The following is a 22,222-nucleotide window of genomic DNA, read 5'->3' on the forward strand; positions in this document are numbered from 1 at the left end:
AAGCTGGGTTCCGTGGGACCTGGAACTTACCGAGTTTGTCCCCGTGAGCACATACACCGACTTCAGGAGCAGGTAGCCATCCTGATCCACGTCCCCTTTCCACCGCAGCAACTGCCCCGCTGCCTCCCTCGCTTGCTCTGGCAACAGCACATGAAGGGGAGAACGTGTCACCAGCGGGCAGTGCGGTGACCTGCCCACCCAGCTCTCCCTCCACTTGGCCTCCTTCCCCGTGAGAGGTGCCTTAGCATCCTTAGGGGACTGAACCCTTGGGTGTCACCTTTTTGCTAGCACCCTGTCCCAGAGACCCTGGTCCTGTGTGTGTGTGTGTGTGTGTCCCTTCCAAGAGCAGCAGGGCTCTGCTGGCCCCCCTTCCCTCCTCTGCTGGCCTTTCCCTTCATTCCCAACATCCTCAGTGGCAGAAATGAGCCTGTGGGGTTCTCTGGAAGGCACCACTCCTACTCCATTAGAAAAGCAGAGAGTGGCTTTGCAGAAGTCCCGGAAGGAATATGCAGGGGTGTTTTGTCTCCATAAAGTGTTCTCTTACCTGCAGGCTTTCCCACAAGTGCCTTCTGTATTTCTTGGGCAAGCTGGTTAGAAATATCTTCTGCTAGGCTTTGGAGACTAGGAAAGGAGATGATCCCCACAGAGTTTTCCCAGGCCTGAAGTGCAATCAAAAAGATTCCATCAGAGATGTCAAAGCTACAAAGCAAGGCATGAGAATCACCTTGCCTCTCTCCCTGCCAGCCCAAACCAACGAGTCGACTCGCTGTCCCAGGTGTAGCCCAAAAGTCACTGAATCACCTACCCTAACAGCTTCCATTCTATCCCTACCTAGTTGCTATGAATTCTTCAACTTCCATTGAGCTCCAGACCCATATCCAACTGGACCCTGGGTGTCCGCCCCTGAATTTGTGCTCTTGAAATGTCAAATACACATAACTGAATCCATTGCCTTCCTCCCAAATCCGCTGCATCCTGTCTCAGTGAATAGTTCTACCAAGCACCCAGTTGCCCTCATGGGAAATCCTAAGGTTAATTTCCTGGGCCCCCTCTCCCTCATGTGCCTTAGCCCATCAAATGCTACATCTCGCTGGTTCTCCTCTTGCATGTTTCATGTTTCTCAGACCTGGTGTAGATATCTTAGGTTTAGTCATGCAACTACTTCCTTTAACAAATTCTAAAGAGTGGGATTACAAGTTGCAAGCGTGTGCTTTCTCTTTATTTTTTTTCAGTGTTTTGGTGAACATTACCAACTCATTCCCCAGAAAAACTTTACCTGATTATCCTCTCCAGAGGCTCCATGGGAGAGGACTAGTTTCTCTTCACCCAATGGGCACTGTCATACTTTTTCATTTTAAGTGAGAAAATTTACAGAAGAAAAAAATATCTCATCTCAGTAGAAGTCCTGTGACTACTAAAGTAAATGAAGACTTTTAATGCTTCTTGAATTGCCTGCTTTTACTCTTAGCCTATTATTCTATTAATTATTTATTTAAAAAACAACTCTTTACATATAAAAAATGTTAATCCTTGGTCCATAATAGTCTCATGAGTTTTTCAAATTTATGATTTTGTCTTTTAATTTGGTATTATTTGGTTTTGCTCTACAGAAAGTTGAAGTTCACATGAAATGAAATTTCTCAATCTACTGCTTTGTTTTCTGGCTTTAGTCCCAGGCTTAGGAAGTTCTTTCAAGTCCAACTGGCTGTTGCCATTTTTAATCTTTTTCTTTTTGTTTTTTAATTCTTTACAATTCTTTCTTCTCTGCTCCTTCTCTATTACCATCCTATCTGGTCATCTTTTGCCTTGGACTTTTTCTTTTATTGGTTAGGATACTATTTAATAGAAGTCATTAATTTTAAAATTCTGCCTGGGATGCCCAGAATTCTCTCCCCATCTGCTTTTCCTTAGAATCTTCTCCTTTGTTCTATTGTGTTGTCACAGGTGTAGTTTACCAGTCCCAGGATGAGGAGAGCTCTCTCCAGACCAACAGTCAGAGTGGAGTGACTATTCTTGGCATAGGACTTGAGTTCCTGGCAACTTTGCCCTTCCCGGTTTCCCACCTTTTCAGGAACGGAGGCTGCTGGGTGCGTTCCTGGCAATTAGTGGCCTCAACAAAATACGCTTTTGCTGGACTGCCATCCACTGCTCCCACTGGCCAGCCACATTAAATTATATCCCTGCCCAAAGCTGTGACTGAGTTTTTTTTCAGCTGAGATCCTCCTTCTAGAAAAGGTGAAGAAAGCATCAAAATCCCAGAGGGAAATGTGCCTCCTTGCTGTAGATTCTATTTTTATCAAAAAGTAAAAACCTTTTAGAAATTTTTTCTATACTAAAAGATGTTACATATAAAGGAAGCAAGACACAGATTGAGAAAAAATATTTGCAATGCATATAACTGACAAAAAAATAGTATCCCTACAAATTTATTTTAAAAACCCTAATTTGTTAAACAGGCAGATGAAACAAGGAACTTATAAAAGATACAATCAATAGTGAATTACTAAGAACCAGGAAAATGCAAATTAAAACTACAGTGAGATAGTCCTACTTTTCAGGTTGGTGAACGTGTAAAGCCTGACAATGACAGTTGTGGGGAAAGTTAAGCGACCAGGAAACCCCCATGCTCTACTGATGGAGCACAACTTGCAAAAAGTCCCTTTGAAGAGTACTTAACCCAATCCAATAAAGTTAGAGGTGGACACATGCTATGACCCAGCATTTCCTTCCTAAGTATATTCCTTATAGAAATGTTGGCACATGTGTACAAGGAGACATGAACACAAAATATTATGCACTTTATTTGTGATTGTGTAACACCAGAAAAAATGAATGTTCATCAATAGGGCAATGAATGAATAATGTATGGCCTATGTATGTAAGGGTATTACATAGAACCGAAAAAGAAACAGAGCTACATGTATCAATATGGATAGATCCAGAAATACAATGTTGAGTGGAAAAAGCAAGTTGCAAAAGTACATTACAATCTGAGTCTAGAAAAACCTGTGAGTTTACATATAAATTTCACACTAATATCACTTAGGATTATTAAAATGTATTCATATCATTGTGTAATTTGGATATATATTGGATATATACTTGGATATGTGTAACACATACTGTATCCATATAATATACTCAATAGGTGTGTGTATATATATTATATATAATGTTTATATGTATATATAATATATATAGGTGTGTATATATGTATATATACACACACACACTTTATATATATATATTTATATGTAAATATATATAAATATATATATTATAAATTATATAAATATAAATATATATTATATATTATATTATATTATATTATATTATATTATATATATAATATATATTATATATATATACATAAATTCCCCCACAGGGAATAACTCAGCAGGATGTGGGTTTCCACTAGGAAAGGGCAGAAGGGGAATGAGCTCTAGAATGCATGCATAGGTGGCTTTAGATTATCTGAAATGTTTTATTTCTCTTCTATGGGTAATGAGTACATGGATATTTATATGTGGATATAAATATCCATATATGGACAACTTTTTGCACCTGAAATTTTTTTGTTTCTGCCCTATAAATGGACAGAGTTGCCCCTTTCCTTTGTAATTAAAAGAGAAGTCCATCAGAACTTTGCTCAAACTACAAACATGCTAGGTGAATGTTAAACACTACTGCACACAGTAGACCTTCAGCAAATATTTGATAAGTGAGCACATGAGTATCAAATCCACAATATGCAGATTGAGGGGCAAATGTATCGCATGCTGGTTTTGTGCCAAGTGCTGAGCCTAGCACTTACTCGCCTTGTTTTCATTAATCCTTACAACAACCCTTCGAGATTGGTGCTGTTATGATTATTCCCGCTTTATAGAAACTAAGACTGAGGCAGGAGAGTAAGCCCAGAGAATCAGGTAAGCAGCAGAGTGAAGAGTTGAGTTATCTCACTCACACGCAAGTAGCATGTCCATGTCTAAGAAATTTATGGCTACCACCTGGAAACCAGCTATCACCTGGAAACTTGAATCCCTGGAAAGAAAGAATCAGTCCTTTTGGCTGAGAATTTCTTGTAAGATTATTTCCTCCCCAGGACTGAGAACTCTGCTATGATGTCTTCCTAACAGATTCCTGTGCCTCTTTCCCTGCACTGGCAAACCCCTCAAAGACCAATTTGCAGGCAGTTGACTCAGAAGCATCTAGATCGTCTCAAGCAGTGGGATTCCTGCAGGCACTCCACAATAAAGTAAATTGGGCCACTGTGAGCTGAACAGTAATTGTACGCTCAGCCAGATTCTCCCAAGGCTCAGACTCCTTCCTGGGACCACAAAGGGCACTTCTGGAGGCCACGTTAACTCTTTCAGGCCACTGGGGTGCTGTTTGATGCACAGAGGCAATCATTTACAGAATGGTACCGCGGAGACCCCAAAGAGTTAAGGCAGTTTCCAAAAGGACCTAATTTTTTCCCAAACTGGGACTTACATGCTGAGAGAATATTGCTCAATATTTTTAAAATTTTTTATTTACTCACATTATCTAAGCTGCACCATCATGCCTTGTGGCTGTCTCTCACGTAGAAGAAAGAGAAAGGAAAATGATGCTGTGGTCTCCAAAGGAAAATGAGGAATCATAAAAGCTCTTGAGGGGATGGGAGAAAAATCCAGCTTCGGAATGACAGAACCCGGCTGGTTTTCAAGGATGGCTGCAAGGTTACTATGTCCTCATTACCACAGAGTTTGGTGGTTTGGTCCTTAAGTGAGTTCAACACATGTCAGAGACTTTATGTGAATCTCCCCTGCTAGTGTGACAAGGTTGACCCTCTCCTTTCTAAAAAATGATGTATCAAAACTTCGCTAACACAACAAGAATGTTCTTTCTCTGAGATGGGAATAAACCATGTTGCAGACCCTACTTCAGGGCGGGTAGGTCAGGGATAGATAAAGAAGGGTACACGCCTTCACTGCCCCCTCTGGACACTACACTTGGGAACGATTATTGGTCATCCTTATTATTCTGTTTAATGTTACTTCTTTATCTTCCATTTTCAGTTGGGTCCACGTGTGGCTTCTGTGGGAATGACTGACCACGCTCAATGGCATCAACTCCACACCACTGGCACGGGTGTTAGTCTAAGAGCACCTGTACATACCTGTGTATCTGCACACATGCATATACACACACGTGCACACACACGTCCAAGTACAACTGATTTAATGTTAATTCCAATCCCTCCGCACTAGGAAATGAATGATTCCCTCCACTGTTACCCACTGTTCTGGCTATAGACTGCTCTATAACAACCACCCCAAAATTGAGTGGCTTCTTTTCTTCATGGATTTGCAGCTGGGGCAGCTAATGGGCTAGACATCCACTTGCAAGATGGCACATTCACATGGCTGGCGAGTTGGTACTGGCTGTCAGCAGCAAGGTCAGGGGTTTTGGTTCCTTTACATATAGGCTTTTACTCAGGGCTGCTTAGACCTCCTCACAACATGGCAGCAGAGTTCTAAGAGTGACAAGTGACAGGAAGAAGAAGCTGCAAGTCTCTTGAAGCCTGGACCCGCACACATCACTTTGGCCCTATTCCATTAGTTAAGCCATCACAAATCCACCCAGATCCCAGGGGAAGAGATATAGATGCCATCTCCTGAAGGGCGCAGTATAGACTCATTCTCAGCATCTGTAACCTACCACATCCACAGCTCTCTCTCTTTTTCCCCATGTGTCCCACCCCCAGGTTGTCTGTCCCAGACAGTGAGGAGTCTTACGCTAACTTCCAGGGTTCCCCTATCTCACTGCCTGTTTTCCCTCAAAGTACATATTCTAAGAACAATCTCCAACAACCACATCTATAGCTCTAGCTTTCCCCATGTCTATTATTACCAACTATCTCCGTGCAGTGTGAGGACCTGAAGTGGTTCATTTTCCCCAAAAGCAAACTCAACCTAAAGGCCAGCAGGACCTACCCATGCTTGCTAGACGAATGCCTTCTTCTCTTGGTGTGAGATCCTATGATAGGAAGGGTTCTAGAAAGACCAAAGCCCAAGGCTCATGGCATGAAAACAACAGTCAACAAAATCTTTCCTAAAAACACTGTTCTGCATGCTAAGAAGTCATTAGCTCTGTGCTGCTTCCTGTGTGATGCAATAAAACCTCCCTGTCTGCAACCTCCTGGAGCTATCTAAACATCACATGTATAGGGGATGACATCCTTTTTGTACCCAAGGGGAATATCGGTACTAGCCAGGCAGAGCCATATGTCCACTGAGTCATAAGACAGGAAAAGAACCAAATGAGTTCTGCTCTACAAAAACCCCAGCACTGTCTGAGGGACCCCAGTGGTGAATGACACAGGCCTGGCCAGAGTGTCCAGGTTAAGTTCTGTTCCTTACTAACAACTAAGCGACTTTGGCCAAGTTATGCAACATCTCTAAACCTCTCTTTCCTCATTTACAAGGCTGGGATAAAAAATGGCACTCTCTTCATGGAGTTATTAGGGGGGCTTATAAACACTAAACAAAATGCCTAGTTTAGGTAGTTAGAGTTTGGTGAATATTACTAGCGATTATCAGTGAAACTGATCACCTGCCCTGGCTAAGAACTCCTCTTTGACATATGGAGAGAACTGAGGGAGACTGGTGGGGGAGGAAAGCCTGTAGTTCTGGATGAGAACTTCCTTTCTGACTCATCCTTTCAGAGCCGTTCCTTGCCAGGGGTCCAATGCCCTGAAATTCCATTAGGCTTTTCCTTATTACCAATAGTGTATCCAAAATTTTGAGTGGGTTCACTTTTTAACAACCCCACAGTTGTTCTTCAACTTGGGAGGCAACGGGGCTGGGAGGTACTTCAGAGCCAACGAAGTGCATCCTTGTACTTGCCTAGCAGTTAATGCAGAGTTAGGGAGAACGTTGTCCACTGTAGGCTCAGAGGAATCAAATGTGAGACAAAGCCAAAGAGGCTAAAGGGAAGTTCTTTGGGAAGAAGATGTGAAAGAAGCAGCTCTGAGAGGGTCAGAGGCATTTGATAACAATGCCTGTTATCAAATCTCAAGACTCACCAGGTCAAGGCACATGGCAGCCCCTCTCCCTCCCCCACCTCTTCCCCTCCCCAGCACTCACGCCTGTGCTCTCTCTCTCTTTCTCTGTCTCTCTCTCAAAAAGAAACAAACAAAAACAAGAATATTTCAGATTATCTGGAATAATAAGTTTTCCTTGGGCCCAAAGTGAAAAGAGTCAGGTATAGACAGTTGAGCTCCACCCAACAAAGAAGTCCAAGACTCTTTTAGATACACTCGGTTGTCTCAGAGCCCAATGGGGGCATGGTTACCATGACAACCGATGCATGACTAAGGCTTTAGCGTAACTTCTGAAATTCTCATATTTCCAAGGGAGTTCTTTATAGGCAACCTTGAAGAACACTGTTTTGTGGTTATAAAATTCAGAACAGAGTGGTTTCAAGCTTGACTTCTTATACAAGGACCTGTATTCCTAGTATATGGAATGTTCATAAGAACATATGGATGTTCTTAGTCATCAGATTTTATCTGCACTATACTGAAAAAAAAGAAAAGAAAAGAAAAGAAAAGAAAAGAAAGAAAAAAAGAAAGAAAGAAAGAAAGAAAGAAAGGCAAAAAACCCTCTCATCTTCCCCATGTTACTTTCCACTACCAACTTTTTTTTTAAGTTTATTTATTCCGAGAGAGAGAGAGAGAGAGAGAGAGAGAGAGAGAGAGAGAGAATTCCAAGCAGGCTCTGCACTCTGTGTGGAGCCAATGTAGAGCTCAACCTCACAACCATGAGATCACGACCTGAGCGGACATCAAGAGACGGACACTTAACTGAATGAGCCACCTCGGTGCCCCACCCCCAACTCTTAATTAAGAAGCCTGTGGTCTCTGGCTCTGGTGGGGTTTTATCAGTTAGAGCTTAAAAGAAACAACAGATTTGTAGACATGTGGGGCTTAATAAAAGAATACAGATTTTTAAGAAATGATAATAATTCTGCTTCTGCAGGGTTCATCAGAGGTGAGCTTCAGGGATTCGAAACATATCAGATTGTGTTGGCAGTTTGGGGAATGGTGGAAATAGTATCTCAAACTACACACACACAGTATCCTAGAGGCTGGTGGAAAGGTAATGACTGTGCCCTCCATGTGCTGTGAACTTTACAATCATTACTTAATCTTACCCTCACAGATTTCCAGCAAAGTGCTATTGGTTCCACTTTACAGATGAAGAAACTGAGGTTCAACAATATTTAATCATTTGTTCAAGGATGCACAGCTAATTAGCAATGGAGCCAGGACTTGAGACACCTGCTCTCTTTGGCCCCAAAGTCCGTGTGTTCAACAGTAGGGCCATTATGTCTCTAGTTACAAGAACAGGGCTTGAGAGGCATGAACCAATATCAAAGTTCAGTGATAGGAACTGCTTGCTATGCATGAGGGCACAAGCTCAAATGCCTACAGATCAGGTAACATAAATGAGTATTGTGTGTTGGGCAAAAGATATTGGGGAATGGGGGAACTGGAGAAAAACTGAGAAGTAGAGACCATCTTCTGTCTAAAAAGGGTGCCCCTAACCATCTCCACCCAATTATCAGTACTGCATCTACCAAAATTTTCAAGAGAAAACTGGAAATCTGATTTTCATGTGAAAACTTTCCATTTTGAAAAAAGGGCCACAAAGTCATTGTTAACCCCTAGAAGCCAGACAAAACACATTCTGGGTGTTATTTAGTATCTTCCACTCTGGACTAAATATTCCATGACAGTAAAACCTCTATCTGTCTTCTTAGTGCTCATAGCCCCAGGCCCCAGCACAGGGTATAAGAGCTTAATGAATATATGTATAACAAATGAATGAACAATCTGGAAGGGGGTAAGGAAGGACCAAGCCCTGGCTCTTGAATGAGAGTCCTTTCCAGAGCTATGGCTGCCCAGATGGGTAGGAAAGAGACAACGCAATGGCCGAATCCACTCACTTCCCAGCAAATTTTGGTGGGGGGCAGGAAGTGGCTCACACTTTTCCTTCCATAAAGCAAAGTTGACCTGAGAACTGGGGAAGACTCAACCACCCCCACCCCCCCAGAAGCTAGGGTCATCAGGGCAGGGAGGGTTAGGAATGAGAAACCTGAGCTGTGTCTCCTAACCTAGTTCTTCTTTTCCTATACATTCCCTATGCTCCAGTTATCCAGTCTGTGAAATGAAATAGATGGGGTATAATAAGTCCAAAAGATGGAGGAAAACAATGAGTTAATGGGCAGTAAGCTACCTGACAAAATTTTTTATAGAAAGACATGCCTAAGTGTTCAATGTATCCTAGAAATATGATCTCAAGAAGATTCCCACCTTTGGAGATCCTCAATTATTTCTGGCTAATAAGTTAGATGAGATATATCAACAAGGGGGTTTCCCGAAAAAACCTGCCAAAGTCTCCATCTGTCTTAGTCTAGTTTCAAATGTGAAAGGATCTCATATTCTCTGAATGTAGCTTTGAATGTAGCTATATGTTTTCTTTTTAATAACTCCAAATCAATAGTCAAGCAAAAACTAAATTCTCATAAAAAGTTTCCAACTCTGGGGGCGCCTGGGTGGCTCAGTCAGTTAAGCATCTGACTTTGGCTCAGGTCATGATCTCATGATCTCCCGCGTCGGGCTCTGTGCTGAGAGCTCAGAGCCTGGAGCCTTTTTCAGATCTGTGTATCCTTCTCTCTTTGTGCCCCTCCCCTGCTCACACTCTATCGCTCTCTCTCAAAAATAAATAAACATAAAAAAATTTTTTTTAAAGTTTCCAACTCTGCAACTTAAACTCCAATATATGCAACTATAAAGCAGACCTCACAGGCAGCACCTTTGTTCTGAGACAAAAAAGGGAATCTTTTGCACCCAAGCTGTCACCAGCTGCCACTGGCCAGAATGGTAGCCCAGTGGACAACGTGGGCTTCCCTCATGGGCCTGTGACCAGGTTCTCCCAAGCCCCCCACTGTTGGCATGCTGGTATTTGAGGTTACCCACCAACTCTGCACCCCAGGAAACACATTCCTTTCCTAGCTCCAGAGGAGCTGGTCTTTCTCTGGCTCCTATGTTGGGATTGTGGTTGAACAATATAATTTTTTTAACTAAGGAGACAGTATTACTCAAGAGCCAACTGTCCTTTCCAACTCTTCCTCATCCTGGAGATGAGCCTTGCTTGCCATTTTTATTACATAGCAAAACACTCCCCTCTAAGCAACCCACCAGGGACCACTTGTGATGATATTAAAACCACCGACTCCAGCTTCCGATCATCCCAGAAGTGTTCCCCAGAGCACCGTATTATCTTATGGTTTCAAAAACAAGAATACCGACCTTTAGGAACAGTGGGAGAAGATTCAACAGGCTCTGCTGATGTTCAGCCGGGCTTCCGTGAGCCAACTTCTGATATTCCAGAAACTTCCTTTCTAGCATCTCCCAGAGAGCAGTGGGACCAGGAGACTGGCCTCCATGTGGGAAGTCAGGCTGAGCAACATCAGGCTGGCCTTCATTTTTGGAACCTGGACACTCAGCTCTGTCTTCAGCCCTTGAAACATCTTCTGCCTCCATGCCTTAGCAAAGCAGATCTGAATTCAGAACAAAAAACAAAAATGTAAAGTCCTGTCACAGCACTTCCCAATGAAGCTGATTGGGAGACAAGGTACTGTACTCATTCAGTTCAGTTCCTATTGAGGATGGTTCCTCTAAGAATCTGAAACTGACTAAAATAGGGAGACTTTTTAAAAAAAGAGATTCTGACTTAGACATGACTTATATTGACAATCTAACTTGTGCCAGGCACCGTTGCTGGGCTCTTTACACAGACTCATGAGAGCGATGGGCACTCTTATTTTCTCTGTATAAGGAAGGAAACTGGCTGGGCCAAAGGCATATGGGCAGGTAGACATCCAGTTGAAAGGCAAACCGTTAACACCAAAGCTTGTTTTTTGTTTTTATTAAATGATGCCACACCTTTTTTAAAAAGCAAAGTAGAAGGGATATGCACAAATGCCTCACCAGTATTTGTACAAGCATGCAATTCTGTACTTCAGTTGTAACTTCCTTCTACCATATGAGCCTAAAAGGTTACAGGTTTTTCATTCTCAGCATTATTTGCTTCACATTCAATATTTTTAGAGAACTTTGTCCTCAAAAGGACTCTAAACCCCCATGCTAACTTAAAAGACCTCCTTTATTAGCACGCACACGGGCGACTTGTGCAAGCCGGAGATCTTGGGTCAGTAGGCATGAGGACAAGAATTTATGCAATGAAAGTAGCCAAAGACCGATTTGCCAGATCGGTAACCTTGAGAAGGTGCCTTTATTTGTGTCCTTGACTTTTCAGTTGTCCCAGTCTCTGGTTAACTAGAGTCATGACTGACTCCCAGCACAACAAATGCTTGTTTGTTTGTCAGGAGTACAGGAAACTCCAAGTGGAGCCCAGAATGTCCAGCTCTCCTACAAGAAGCCCTCCCCAACCATGACGTCACCATGTAGGAGTCCATCCTGGAGTCTGTCCAGTGACCAACAACCACCAATCATGGGGCAGCAACCAGACAGATGGGCACAAGAAACGGACCCGCCAGTATTTTTCTCTGGGCTACGGCAACTGAGGGGCTATGCCACGCTTTATTTTTAGCCCAGTACACACCCCCCCTGGAGGCTAGAACGGGGGTGAACTAAGGGTCATGTGGCCAGATAAACCATCCCTCTTTGAATCATTCTCACCCTTTATGTACACAACTCCATGAGTCCCTGATGCTTCTTCCAACACATGTACTTACTACTCTCAAACTTCATTTTCTTGTTACAAAAACCATGGAAGTTCAGTGTCAAGGTAGGAAAGGAACAGAGTATCAGGAAGCATACCGAATATTGAAATAAGCAAACCAGCCTCGAAAATTCTCTGAGCGGACAATACCAGTTTAGTCCTACAAGCAAAGCTTAACGTCACTTATTTTGCAAAACTAACTTGATCTCAGTCATTTCTTGCTTGGACCTCTGAAAATCAGAAACAAAACTTAAACTGTCTTCCAAGGTTGATATGAGGCAGCCACAGACCAATTCCCTGTCATTTAAGAAAATTCTAATATTTTAACCAATCACTGCGAAGAATAGTCGGTGCCTTCTCACTATATAAGCTGCTTTATAACAATAGACCCCTGAGCAAAGTGTCCCACTTGGCAAACTTGTCTTTTTTGGTATGTGCACAATCTGTTTTCACTAATCACTACTTCAGTAATTCATTGGTTTTACTTTGGCTGTTTCTGAGCCTGTGACACTAACTTGCCCTTACCCAGAAAAATGATTACTGGTATTTCATGTTTATCTATGAATATGTTTGATTTAAAAAAAAAACATAATCCTAGGGGCGCCTGGGTGGCTCAGTCAGTTAAGTATCCAACTCTTTATTTCAGTTCTGGTCATAATCTCATGGTCCGTGAGTTCGAGCCCTACATCAGGCTCCTCGCTGATAGTATGGAGCCTGCTTGGGATACTCTCTCTCTCTCTCTCTCTCTTCCTCCCTCCCTCTCTCTTTTCCCCTTCTCTGCTTGTACACTCTATCTCTCAAAATAAATAAACTTAAAAAAAAAAAAACATGCTCCCTAATATTGTTGAAGCAAACTTTTTATTTATACTTTTTGCTTTTGATGGTTGGTTAGCTGGAGCTTGGTAGGAGTTTTGTTTCCTTTGTTGGGTTGACCCTCGGGGGCAGGTGGTGGGGTGCCGCACATTCCAGCACAGTCTTCCCTGACCTGGACCACGTTCCTGGCTGGCTTTGTCAGTTTATTCACTTCTTCCTTAGCCCTCCTTTCCCCACTCACATTCCCTTCTTCCCCATCCCGCCCACCCCACCTGCTTAACAACACAGGTCTTTATAAAACATGACATAGGTGGGGCGGGTGGCTCAGTCTATCAAGTGCCCAACTTCGGCTCAGGTCATGATCTCACAGTTCGTGGGTTTGAGCCCCATGTCAGGCTCTGGGCTGACAGCTTGGAGCCTGGAGCCTGCTTCGGATTCTGTCTCCCCCTCTCTCTCTGCCCCTCCTCAACTTGCACTCTGTCTCTCTCTGTCTCTCTCAAAAATAAACATTAAAAACAAAACAAAACATGACACAGGTGATATGATTTCTGAATACAGGCATTTCAAGTCCCCTGAATGACTTTCTGCATCTTTTCTGCAGCTCACTTTTTCACTCAGCGTTGCGCCTTCAGACCTAGCATGCGTCTCTGTGTTTGTCAGCTGCATCCCTTCTAACTGCTGCCCCATGTTACAAAGTGGGCATCGCATGCCTCTTTTTTTTTTTTTTTTTTTTTTTTTAATTTTTTTTTTTTCAACGTTTTTTATTTATTTTTGGGACAGAGAGAGACAGAGCATGAACGGGGGAGGGGCAGAGAGAGAGAGGGAGACACAGAATCGGAAACAGGCTCCAGGCTCCGAGCCATCAGCCCAGAGCCCGACGCGGGGCTCGAACTCACGGACCGCGAGATCGTGACCTGGCTGAAGTCGGACGCCTAACCGACTGCGCCACCCAGGCGCCCCCGCATGCCTCTTTGATGTGTCGCTCCACAGTCATGGCCAGATTGCCCATGACTTCCTACAGTGCACTCAATTTCGTTCTGGATATGCCCATGAGGGGCCCTTCATAGGGCTGGATGTGACTGGCTCTGCATATGGACTTGGGGGCAGGAGTCAAGGGTACACACCTGTTTCATTCAACTGAATGCCATGAACTAAGATGCTTCCAGAAAGCTGGCACCAGACCACACTTCTCCCACAGGCTCCTCTACCATCTCCCCAATTACCCGTGCTCTAATGTTTGCCAATCTGATTGAAGTAAAGCGATCCCTCTTTGTTATTTTAATTTGCATTTCTCTAAGGAGTCTGAGCATCTCAGATGCCTCTTAGCTATTCGCAGCTCCTCTTCTGTGAACTGACTATTCATAACCTTTGCTTATTTTTCCTTGCCTGTCTTTTTCTCGTTGCTTGGAGGGAGTATAGTCAAGAAACTTGTCCCTTGTTGGTTTTACAAATCACAAATATCTTCTTGCAATCCATTTTTCTGATGAATTAGTTTAGAATTTTGTTTGTCACAAAAACGTATCATGAATCTTCGTGTTGCCGAAGGTCCTCCACATCTTCATTTTGTTTTTATTTATTATTTATTTTTGAGAAAGACAGAGAGGGTGCAAGAAGAGGAGGGGCAGAGAGAGAGGGAGAATCTCAAGCAGGCTCCACACCATCAGCACAGAGCCCAAAGTGGGGCTCAAACTCCCGAAACTGAGATCGTGACCTGAGTTGAAATCAAGAGTTGGATGCTTAACCGACTGAGCCACCCAGGGGCCCCATCTTCATTTTGAACAGCTTACGGTGGCAGTAGAGTCATGCTGGTTATTCATTTAATTAATCCCCTACACGTAGGTGTTTAAGTAGTTTCAAATTATTCGCTACTATAAACACACTATAATGATAGGCCTTGTGTCTAAGTCTTTCTTATAGCCATGAACAAATAATAGATTTAATACATTCTGAAATTCCTAGAATATAAATAGCTGTACCTTGACACGTATTTCCAAGCCACTTCTCCTTAAACACTTGCATCAATGTATAGTCCTCTGACCAAGAATGTAACAGAGTTCACACTTCCTGGGGTGCCTGGGTGGCTCAGTCTGTTAAGCGTCCAACTTCAGCCTAAGTCATGATCTCGCCATTCCCGAGTTCGAGCCCCACATCGGGCTCTGTGCTGACACCTCTGAGCCTGGAGCCTGTTTCAGATTCTGTACCTCCCAATCTCTCTCTGCCCCTTCCCCACTCACACTCTGTCTCTCTCAAAAATAAACATTAAAAAAATTACGAAAAGGAGTTCACTCTTCTTCACTTATCGCTTTTTAATTCCTGCTCATTTGGTAGGTTAAAAAGCAACGGTGCTGACTTGTGCACACACACAAAAGCAATGGCTTCTGTGTTGCATCCCCCCCACATATTCTGCTGTCCTCTTTCTGTCTGGTTGCTGCTCAGTCTCCTTCAGGGGCCCCTGCAGTGGTTTTCTGGAGTCAGATGCCAAGTGTCCTCATTTCTTGAGTTCCCTCAAGCTACTCCCCTGAGAGCCACATAGGCACTGCATGCTAGCTCTGTGAAGGAAATCACTGCACCTATGTCAGGGGTTGGCACAGCATAGACGCTCAATCAAATGTTACTGTACGAATGAACGAACGAATGAATGAACCTATATGCTGACGGCACCCGGATCTGTCTGTAGTTTAGACTCCTCTTCAAAACAAGTTTTTTCCCCCCTCGCTCCAAGATCTCTACTTGAATTTCCCCCAGACTTGGACTGTCCCTGTGTCCAAACCACTCTCTCCATCCCCAACAGAGCCAGCACAGACACCCCAATGCACGGGATGGCTGATAGAGCCAAGATAAGTGTTGCCTCCATCACATTTTGCGGTCACACCTACCAGGTGCTACTAATAGAGTCATTCAATAACACGCCTCGGTAGGCTTGCAGCCACGCCACATTTTCAGAACAGGCAGGTGACAAGATGAGGTGAAAGTGTGGCCCTGAGGAAAGTAGCTGGATGTCCAGGGGAGATATCAGAAACCCCTTCAGGTTTCCTCTGAAATTAAGAAGCCATATTTACGGAAGTGAAACCCTTGAATCGTTTTTCCCTGAATAGAGAGGCTTTAAAAACAAGAATCTCTGACAAATGAGGATCCATGAAATCCCACGGAGAAGTTGTCTAACTCAGATGTCAAGCTGTAGCCATCCCCCCTCTCGGTTCTGCTCATCACCCTAGACCTACTTCAGTTTTATTTGCAAAAGGAAAATCACAAGGCGTAACTGACCTCTCGGGGCTACGCGAAGAATGGGCAAGAAGAAATCATTCTAATCCACTTCATTATCAAAAGTGCCTTCTTGTAAGAAGGTGCTAACACTTTCTTATCCAGGGCAAAACAGGCTAAGCTGGGGGGAGGTGCACTGGAGGGCTGGGATTAGTGAGGCAAGTAAGATACCTACTTCAGTCCCAAGATGTAAGGGATGTCAAAAATCTCAGCCACGAAAAATAACGCTTTAGTGAAGTATCTTCAAAAGTCAAAATTAATGCCAAAAACTCCATGAGGAACAAATATCAAAATTTCAAAAAGAAATAGGTTCCAACCCAGCAGATGCCTGACCCCACCTCCCTGGCCTCACCCTATGGGAATGGGAGCTGGGGGCATTTTTCCCAAAAAGCAACAAAAAAATAAACAAACACCACTTCAAGGCTCAAACTTCCATGGATTCTATTCTCATACATGCAGCATAGTGGCCACGAGCACAGACTCTGGAACCAGGCCTCTCCAGTGTGAATCAACAGGCTTAAACCTAGTGATGAAACCCATCCGTGCCTGTGTCCTCATTTATAAAAAGGGACAGTAACAGGACCCCTCCAGGGGTACCGGGATTAAGTCAGTGTTGGCACATGTCTTCTCTAGGATGGTGGAGGGTAGATGGGCATTTATTGGTGCCTCCTTGGTGCAGACATTTACCTGCACCAATTCATGGAATCTTCCTGCTTTCCAGCAAGGTCAAAGCTATCAGCCTTCATCTGTAGCTGCTTCCAAGGCTCAGAGCAGAGAAGTGACCTCTCCAGGGCCCTGTTGTCAGTCAGGGGCCAAAGCAGAGTCCATCCTGGGTCAGCAGACAGCAATGCTCACCAGAGGTGATACTCAAACGAGGGCTGGTTTGAGGCCCTGGGTAGACAGAAGGGCTTGGACAACTGCTTGGCAGGTAACCCAGGCTGAGGGAAGACTTGCCACCCTATAAAGATTTCTCGGAGAGGTGGGAGTTTGCAGGGGCAGGCAGGGCAGGGGTGGGGATGGAGTGAGGTAAAGGGAAAGATAGCTTTGGCAGAACCAGAGGACTGGAAGCTGTGGGGGGAGGGGGCCTCGGGGGACTCCAGGAACAACAAGGCCCCCTCTCTGCCAGTGAGCTGTTTCCCCGTCTGGGTCGGGCTCACGGCATGTGACGCAAAGCACAGTTTAGTCATGTTTCTTCCCCTGCCCCACCAGGCAGACCAGAGGCCTTGCTTTCCTGCAGCCTGCACGAGGCAGCAAGAGAGAGGCACTGGGCAGGAACCTGCCCACTCATACAGCCCCCAAGCCGAAGGGGAGCCTTAGGGCTGAGATGGGAGTCACAGGGCAGCTGGGCTCCTGTGGTGCCTTAACCGAGTTACTTCCCTTCTCTGAAACTAGGTGTCTCCTCATTGAAATGGCCCCGGCGGTCTCAGTTCCACCCTCTGGCCTCGATGCATTGACCGCAAAAGAGATGTAGGGCAATGAGTCAGTGCCGAACGGATGGAGAGGCACCTGAGGGGGCTAAGGGCCTGCGGTTGCGTGTGGCGGGTGGGGGGTGCGGGGGAGAGATTCCCCTGTCCGTGTACAGGGAGTAGACGATGAGTTGGCAGTGACAGTAGAGGGAGGGATTCCCAGGGCTGGGAGTGGGCCACGTGGGCCCCCTCAGATGGGTATCGCTGCCCATCCTCGCTCCCAGCCCACCCACCCTGCAGAACATGACATTGTCAGAGCTCTGCTTTGTAATATGTCAGAAGCAGAGCACCCAGGGCCTCCGGCCTGCAGCTGTGTGCTGAAGCCCGGAGAATCAGCTGCGTTGGTGAGGCCTGGGGGCTGCGAAACCAACATTCGGTTGACCGTTTCATCCCTGACCTTCTGTGAAGTGATTTGCCAACAGGTAAAAGCTCAGGACGTAAAGCTGTGATTTAGCAGCCCTTGGAGCTAAGATGTCAGGAAGCCATTCCGGGGGAAACGGGGCAGGAAGGTATGTGGAGCCACTCTCCAACCGGGCAGGTCACAGGGAAGCCTGGGACTCAGTGCCTTCTGTGGAGCAGCTCAGACCTGGTGACAAAGAGCGGCTACGATAAAATTCAAGATAGAGGTGGTCTCCCCGTTTCTCACCATACAATCACACGAGAAAGGCCACACTAAAGAGGGTAACATGTTTTGTACGTAAATTACGCCTCAATAAACCTGGCTTACAAAAAATACATTCTGAGGTGGAAAGAGGACTCACAGAAGAATCTAGAAGGAGAGGCGGTGGAGGTCTCAGTCCGTCCCCCGTGGTTATATCCAGTGCAACGGGGAGATAGCTATACACTTCATCACGGTAATACCTCACCTCTCTGACCACCTACTTCTTCACGGCCCTACCTTTTATCTCTGTATCACCTCACCTTCTCTTCCCAAAAACAACCCTTGAGGGAGCAAAGAGCAAGGCAGTAGTTTACAGCTGAAAGCCAGATGCAGAGAGGTTTGGTTGCTTCCCCAGGTGGCCACCTTGCAAGTGTTGTATGGCTGGCTCCAAAGCCCCCACCCTTCTCCCTAACCATACCACCTCCTTCCTCGGGATGTCACAAGGTGGGGACAGGATCCAAGTTGCCATGAACACCAGCCGCACACAGATAGAGCTCACTCAGGGGCGCTCCCATGTTGGCCAAGTATGGAGACTATGCCATAAGTTCCCATCCACTTGCCCACCAAATTTTTTTTAAGTGCATTTATTCATTTGGGGAGAGAAGGTGCGGATGCACGTGAACGAGTGGGGGAGGGGCAGAGAGAGAGAGAGAGAGAGAGAGAGAGAGAGAATCCCAAGCAGGCTCCACGCTGTCAGTGCAGAGCCCAACATGAGGCTCAATCCCACAAACAGTGAGATCACGACCTGAGTTGAAATCAGACGCTTAACCAACTGAGCCACGCAGTCATCCCTATTTAAAAAAACTGTATTTTTAATGATAATTTTGTCAAATTGGCTGAACTAATAGTCAAGGTGGGCCAACTATAAAAAGTAAAAAGATCGGGGCACCTGGGTGGCTCAGTCGGTTGAGTGTCCAACTTCGACTCAGGTCATGATCTCGCAGTCTGAGTTCGAGCCCCATGTCGGGCTCTGTGCTGACAGCTCAGAGCCTGGAGCCTGTTTCCGATTTTGTGTCTCCCTCTCTCTCTGACCCTCCCGCATTCATGCTCTGTCTCTCTCTGTCTCAAAAATAAATAAACATTTAAAAAAAAATTCATCTTTGCAAATGATTCACAGCAAACAAAAAGATCTCGCCATTCCCGAGTTCAAGCTCCGCATCGGGCTCTGTGCTGACAGCTCAGAGCCTGGAGCCTGCTTCAGATTCTGTGTCTCCTCTCTCTCTGCCCCTTCCCCGCTCATGCTCTGTCTCTCTCTGTCTCTCAAAAATGAATAAACGTTAAAAAAAAAGTAAAAAGATGCCCCAAAAGAATTGAAAGCAGAGCATCAATAGATATTTGTATACCCACGTGTAAAACATGATTACTCACAAGAGCAAAAAGCTGGAAACAACCCAACTGTCCGTCAGTAGATGACCAGATAAGGAAAATGTGGTCCATCTGTACAATGGAGTATTTGTCAGCCTCCAAAAGGAGGGAAATTTGGATATATACTACAACATAAATACACCTTGAGGACATTATTCTGGGTAAAATAAAGCAGCTTAGCAGCATGACAGTGTTGAATAAAGTCCCACAGAACCCCCCACCAGACAGCCTTTCCTGAATACCTTGAATTCATCAGGATTTGCTGAGCATGTCCTGTGGGGCAGGCACAGCATTGGGCTGTACCTTCTTAGAAGCAAGGAGGAGCCAGATTTGGGGGGTGGGGGGAGGATGGGTAAAAGATGTGCCCCTCCAACTTGTCTCTGCAGCTGAGAACAAACTCAACAAGGACCGGATACGTAACCATGAACCATGGGCCCTCCGGGAGAAAGAGGTCGTCGGTAACATGTGGAACTGGGAAGTCCCCCTGAGGATGCTGTTCAAAGGGGGCTTCACTAACATCCCCGCCTGATCTGCACAAACCAAGAGCAGCTAAAGAGCTGGAACAGGATCATGAGCAGGAAACAAGACCAGTGCAAGCAGACAGGCTCTCTGGAGGGGAGAAGCGTGACTGCGGGCATTACGGGAAACCACGGTGCAGCTAAGTCATGAGGACCAGGAGAATGGGCCAGCACAGACATACTGTTCTAGATAATGAGCAGATCTTGAAGGTTTGGAAGAGGAGAAAAACACAGTAAACACATTTTGGAAATGTTATTCCTGCCTGGCGCGAAGCCAGGCCCAGAACAGGGAGAAACGAGAAGCAAGGAGAGCCAGGAGGCTAACATAGACCCCAGCTGTAGGTGAGGACCACTCTGGTTAGAAGGATCACTTTGGAAACACAGAGGCAAAGGGACATCTGAGATCATCTGAAGGGATGGAGAACTGCTCGATGAGTTTAGAAAGGGAGCAGTCCTCACCAGCCCAGGCTGCACACCAGAACCACCTAGGGGGACTTGCTCCCCGGAGATTGCCACTTCGTTGGTCTGGGTGGGCCCCAGGCAAGCGTGCTTTCTATAAGGTCTCAGGTGATTTCGACGCATCCCCAGGAGAGGTGACAGGCCTGGGAAGCTGTTGCAAGCCACTGGAAAACATCGTGAAAGCCTCCCAGAGCTGTGCGTGGAGGCCAGACAGCAGCTCCTGGGCTAACCATGAGCTGGGCGGGTGCCAAGAGTTCCAGGGCCCCCAGCAAGCCAGCTCAGGATGTCTGGGAATGGGGCCTCTAAGTCTGGCTGTACAGCAGCCATGATTACCTAGTAAGATAACATCACCACCCTGAACCTAGACTTCTAGGCTGGACCTGTCTCCCTCCATCCCTACCCAGCTCCACGGGCAGACCCAGAGCAGCATCGGACAAATCTGATTCATATCCTAGCTCTACCTCTCCCGAACTTTCGGCCTTAGTGACTTACAGTCACCGAGCCTCGATGCCTGCACCTGTACAACGGGAACAGTATCTTCTTACAAGGCTGTTGGAAGGGACGCCTGGGTGGCTTGGTCGACTGAGCGTCCAGCTTCAGCTCAGATCATGATCTCACAGTTCACGAGTTCAAGTCCCACATCAGGTTCACTGCTGTCAGCCCAGAGCCTGCTTCGGATCCTCTGTCCCCATCTCTCTGCCCCTTCAACGCTCATTCTCTTTCTCTTTCTCTCTCTCTCAAAAATGAATGAACATTTATAAAAAAAAGAAAGAAAGAAAGAAAGAAAGAAATGAATTAAGAAAATAAAAGAGTTAAGCAAGTGAACACACGTAAGATCACCTCCAGCGCAGGCTAGATGTGTGCAAAGTGTCTGTTCCTCTTGCCCTGTGCACCCACTCCCATTCTGTGTGTTGCTGCCTTGAGGTTCCTAAAATCTGCCTGCACTTCCTGGAGAAGCCTACATCCAAATAGTCCTCCGTGGGTGTGCTCTGGGACCTCAGTCACTTCTGAAGGTCCAGCCCTGTGGCCAGGGCAAGCTGCCCCCACCCTAGACCTGGTTTCCCTTCTGTACCACCCCCTCCTTGCTTGTCTGCTGAGTGTGTCCAATCTCAGGTTTTCTCACAACAAGGCACTGGTTTGAATGGACAGCAGGACACTAAGTGAGTTAAATCGAGGCCTTGGGGTTCATCTGAAGAGCACAGAGACAGGGCCAGAGGTGGGGAGCTGGCCATCTTGAAGATAAAGAATGGGGACCAGAAGCAGGAGCGCTGTCCCCAAGAGCCGGCTCCAGGGCAAGTACAAGAGCATGTGCAGAGGGACTCCTCCTGTGATGAGCATCCCTGTGGGCAATGGCAGGAGTGGGGGGGGGGGGAGGAAATGTGGGAGAGGGGGACACAGGGTGGTGGGAGGCGCACGGAAACAAGTGGTGTTGGAGGTTCCTTGAGCCTTGACATCCACTTCCAGTGCAAGGACCAGCAGCCACCTGCTGCCCCAAGCCCTCTCCAGTTAACAAGGGTCCCACCTCCTCCATCAGCCAAGGGCTGGGAGTGCCCACAAGCAGAGAACAGCAGAGCCCAGGGCTCTACATCCTGCCTCAAATGCCTCGGTTATTTCCAGAAGTTGAGAAATTCCCCCTGAAGACTAAGATGGAGACCCTGATTGACAGGAACTGGGCAGGTTGCACCTGCCACGGCCCTCAACACTTCCTTTTTCTGATTCCAGTCCAAGCCCTCCTGGCTAGCACACACCTCTGCGGTTTTGGCAACAGCAACAGAATATAGGAACCTGCCGTGTCCTGCAGGAGGGTCCCTGGTTCTGTATCTCACTATGTGTACTGACTTCCACATTGCCAAAAATGGCCAGGGAGCAGTTCCCCTGGCCAGATCC

General features: G+C 45.9%; 1 protein-coding gene across 7 annotated transcripts in view; it reads right to left on the reverse strand.

The window, feature by feature from the left end:
- WDFY4 (WDFY family member 4) overlaps nt 1-22,222 on the reverse strand; it is a 302,324-nt gene that overhangs the window by 269,861 nt on the left and 10,241 nt on the right. For all 7 annotated transcript variants that reach the window (XM_078434513.2, XM_078434514.2, XM_078434511.2 and 4 more), the window contains 3 exons: nt 10,358-10,608; nt 545-659; nt 31-137 (listed from right to left, as the gene is read on the reverse strand). In XM_078434513.2, the coding sequence (XP_078290639.1) occupies nt 31-137; nt 545-659; nt 10,358-10,591 (456 nt within the window). In that variant the 5' untranslated portion in view covers nt 10,592-10,608. The remainder of the gene's footprint in view (nt 1-30; nt 138-544; nt 660-10,357; nt 10,609-22,222) is intronic.

This window comes from Panthera onca, chromosome D2 (genome assembly GCF_046562875.1).
Source record: "Panthera onca isolate mPanOnc1 chromosome D2, mPanOnc1 haplotype 2, whole genome shotgun sequence".
NCBI lineage: Eukaryota > Metazoa > Chordata > Mammalia > Carnivora > Felidae > Panthera > Panthera onca.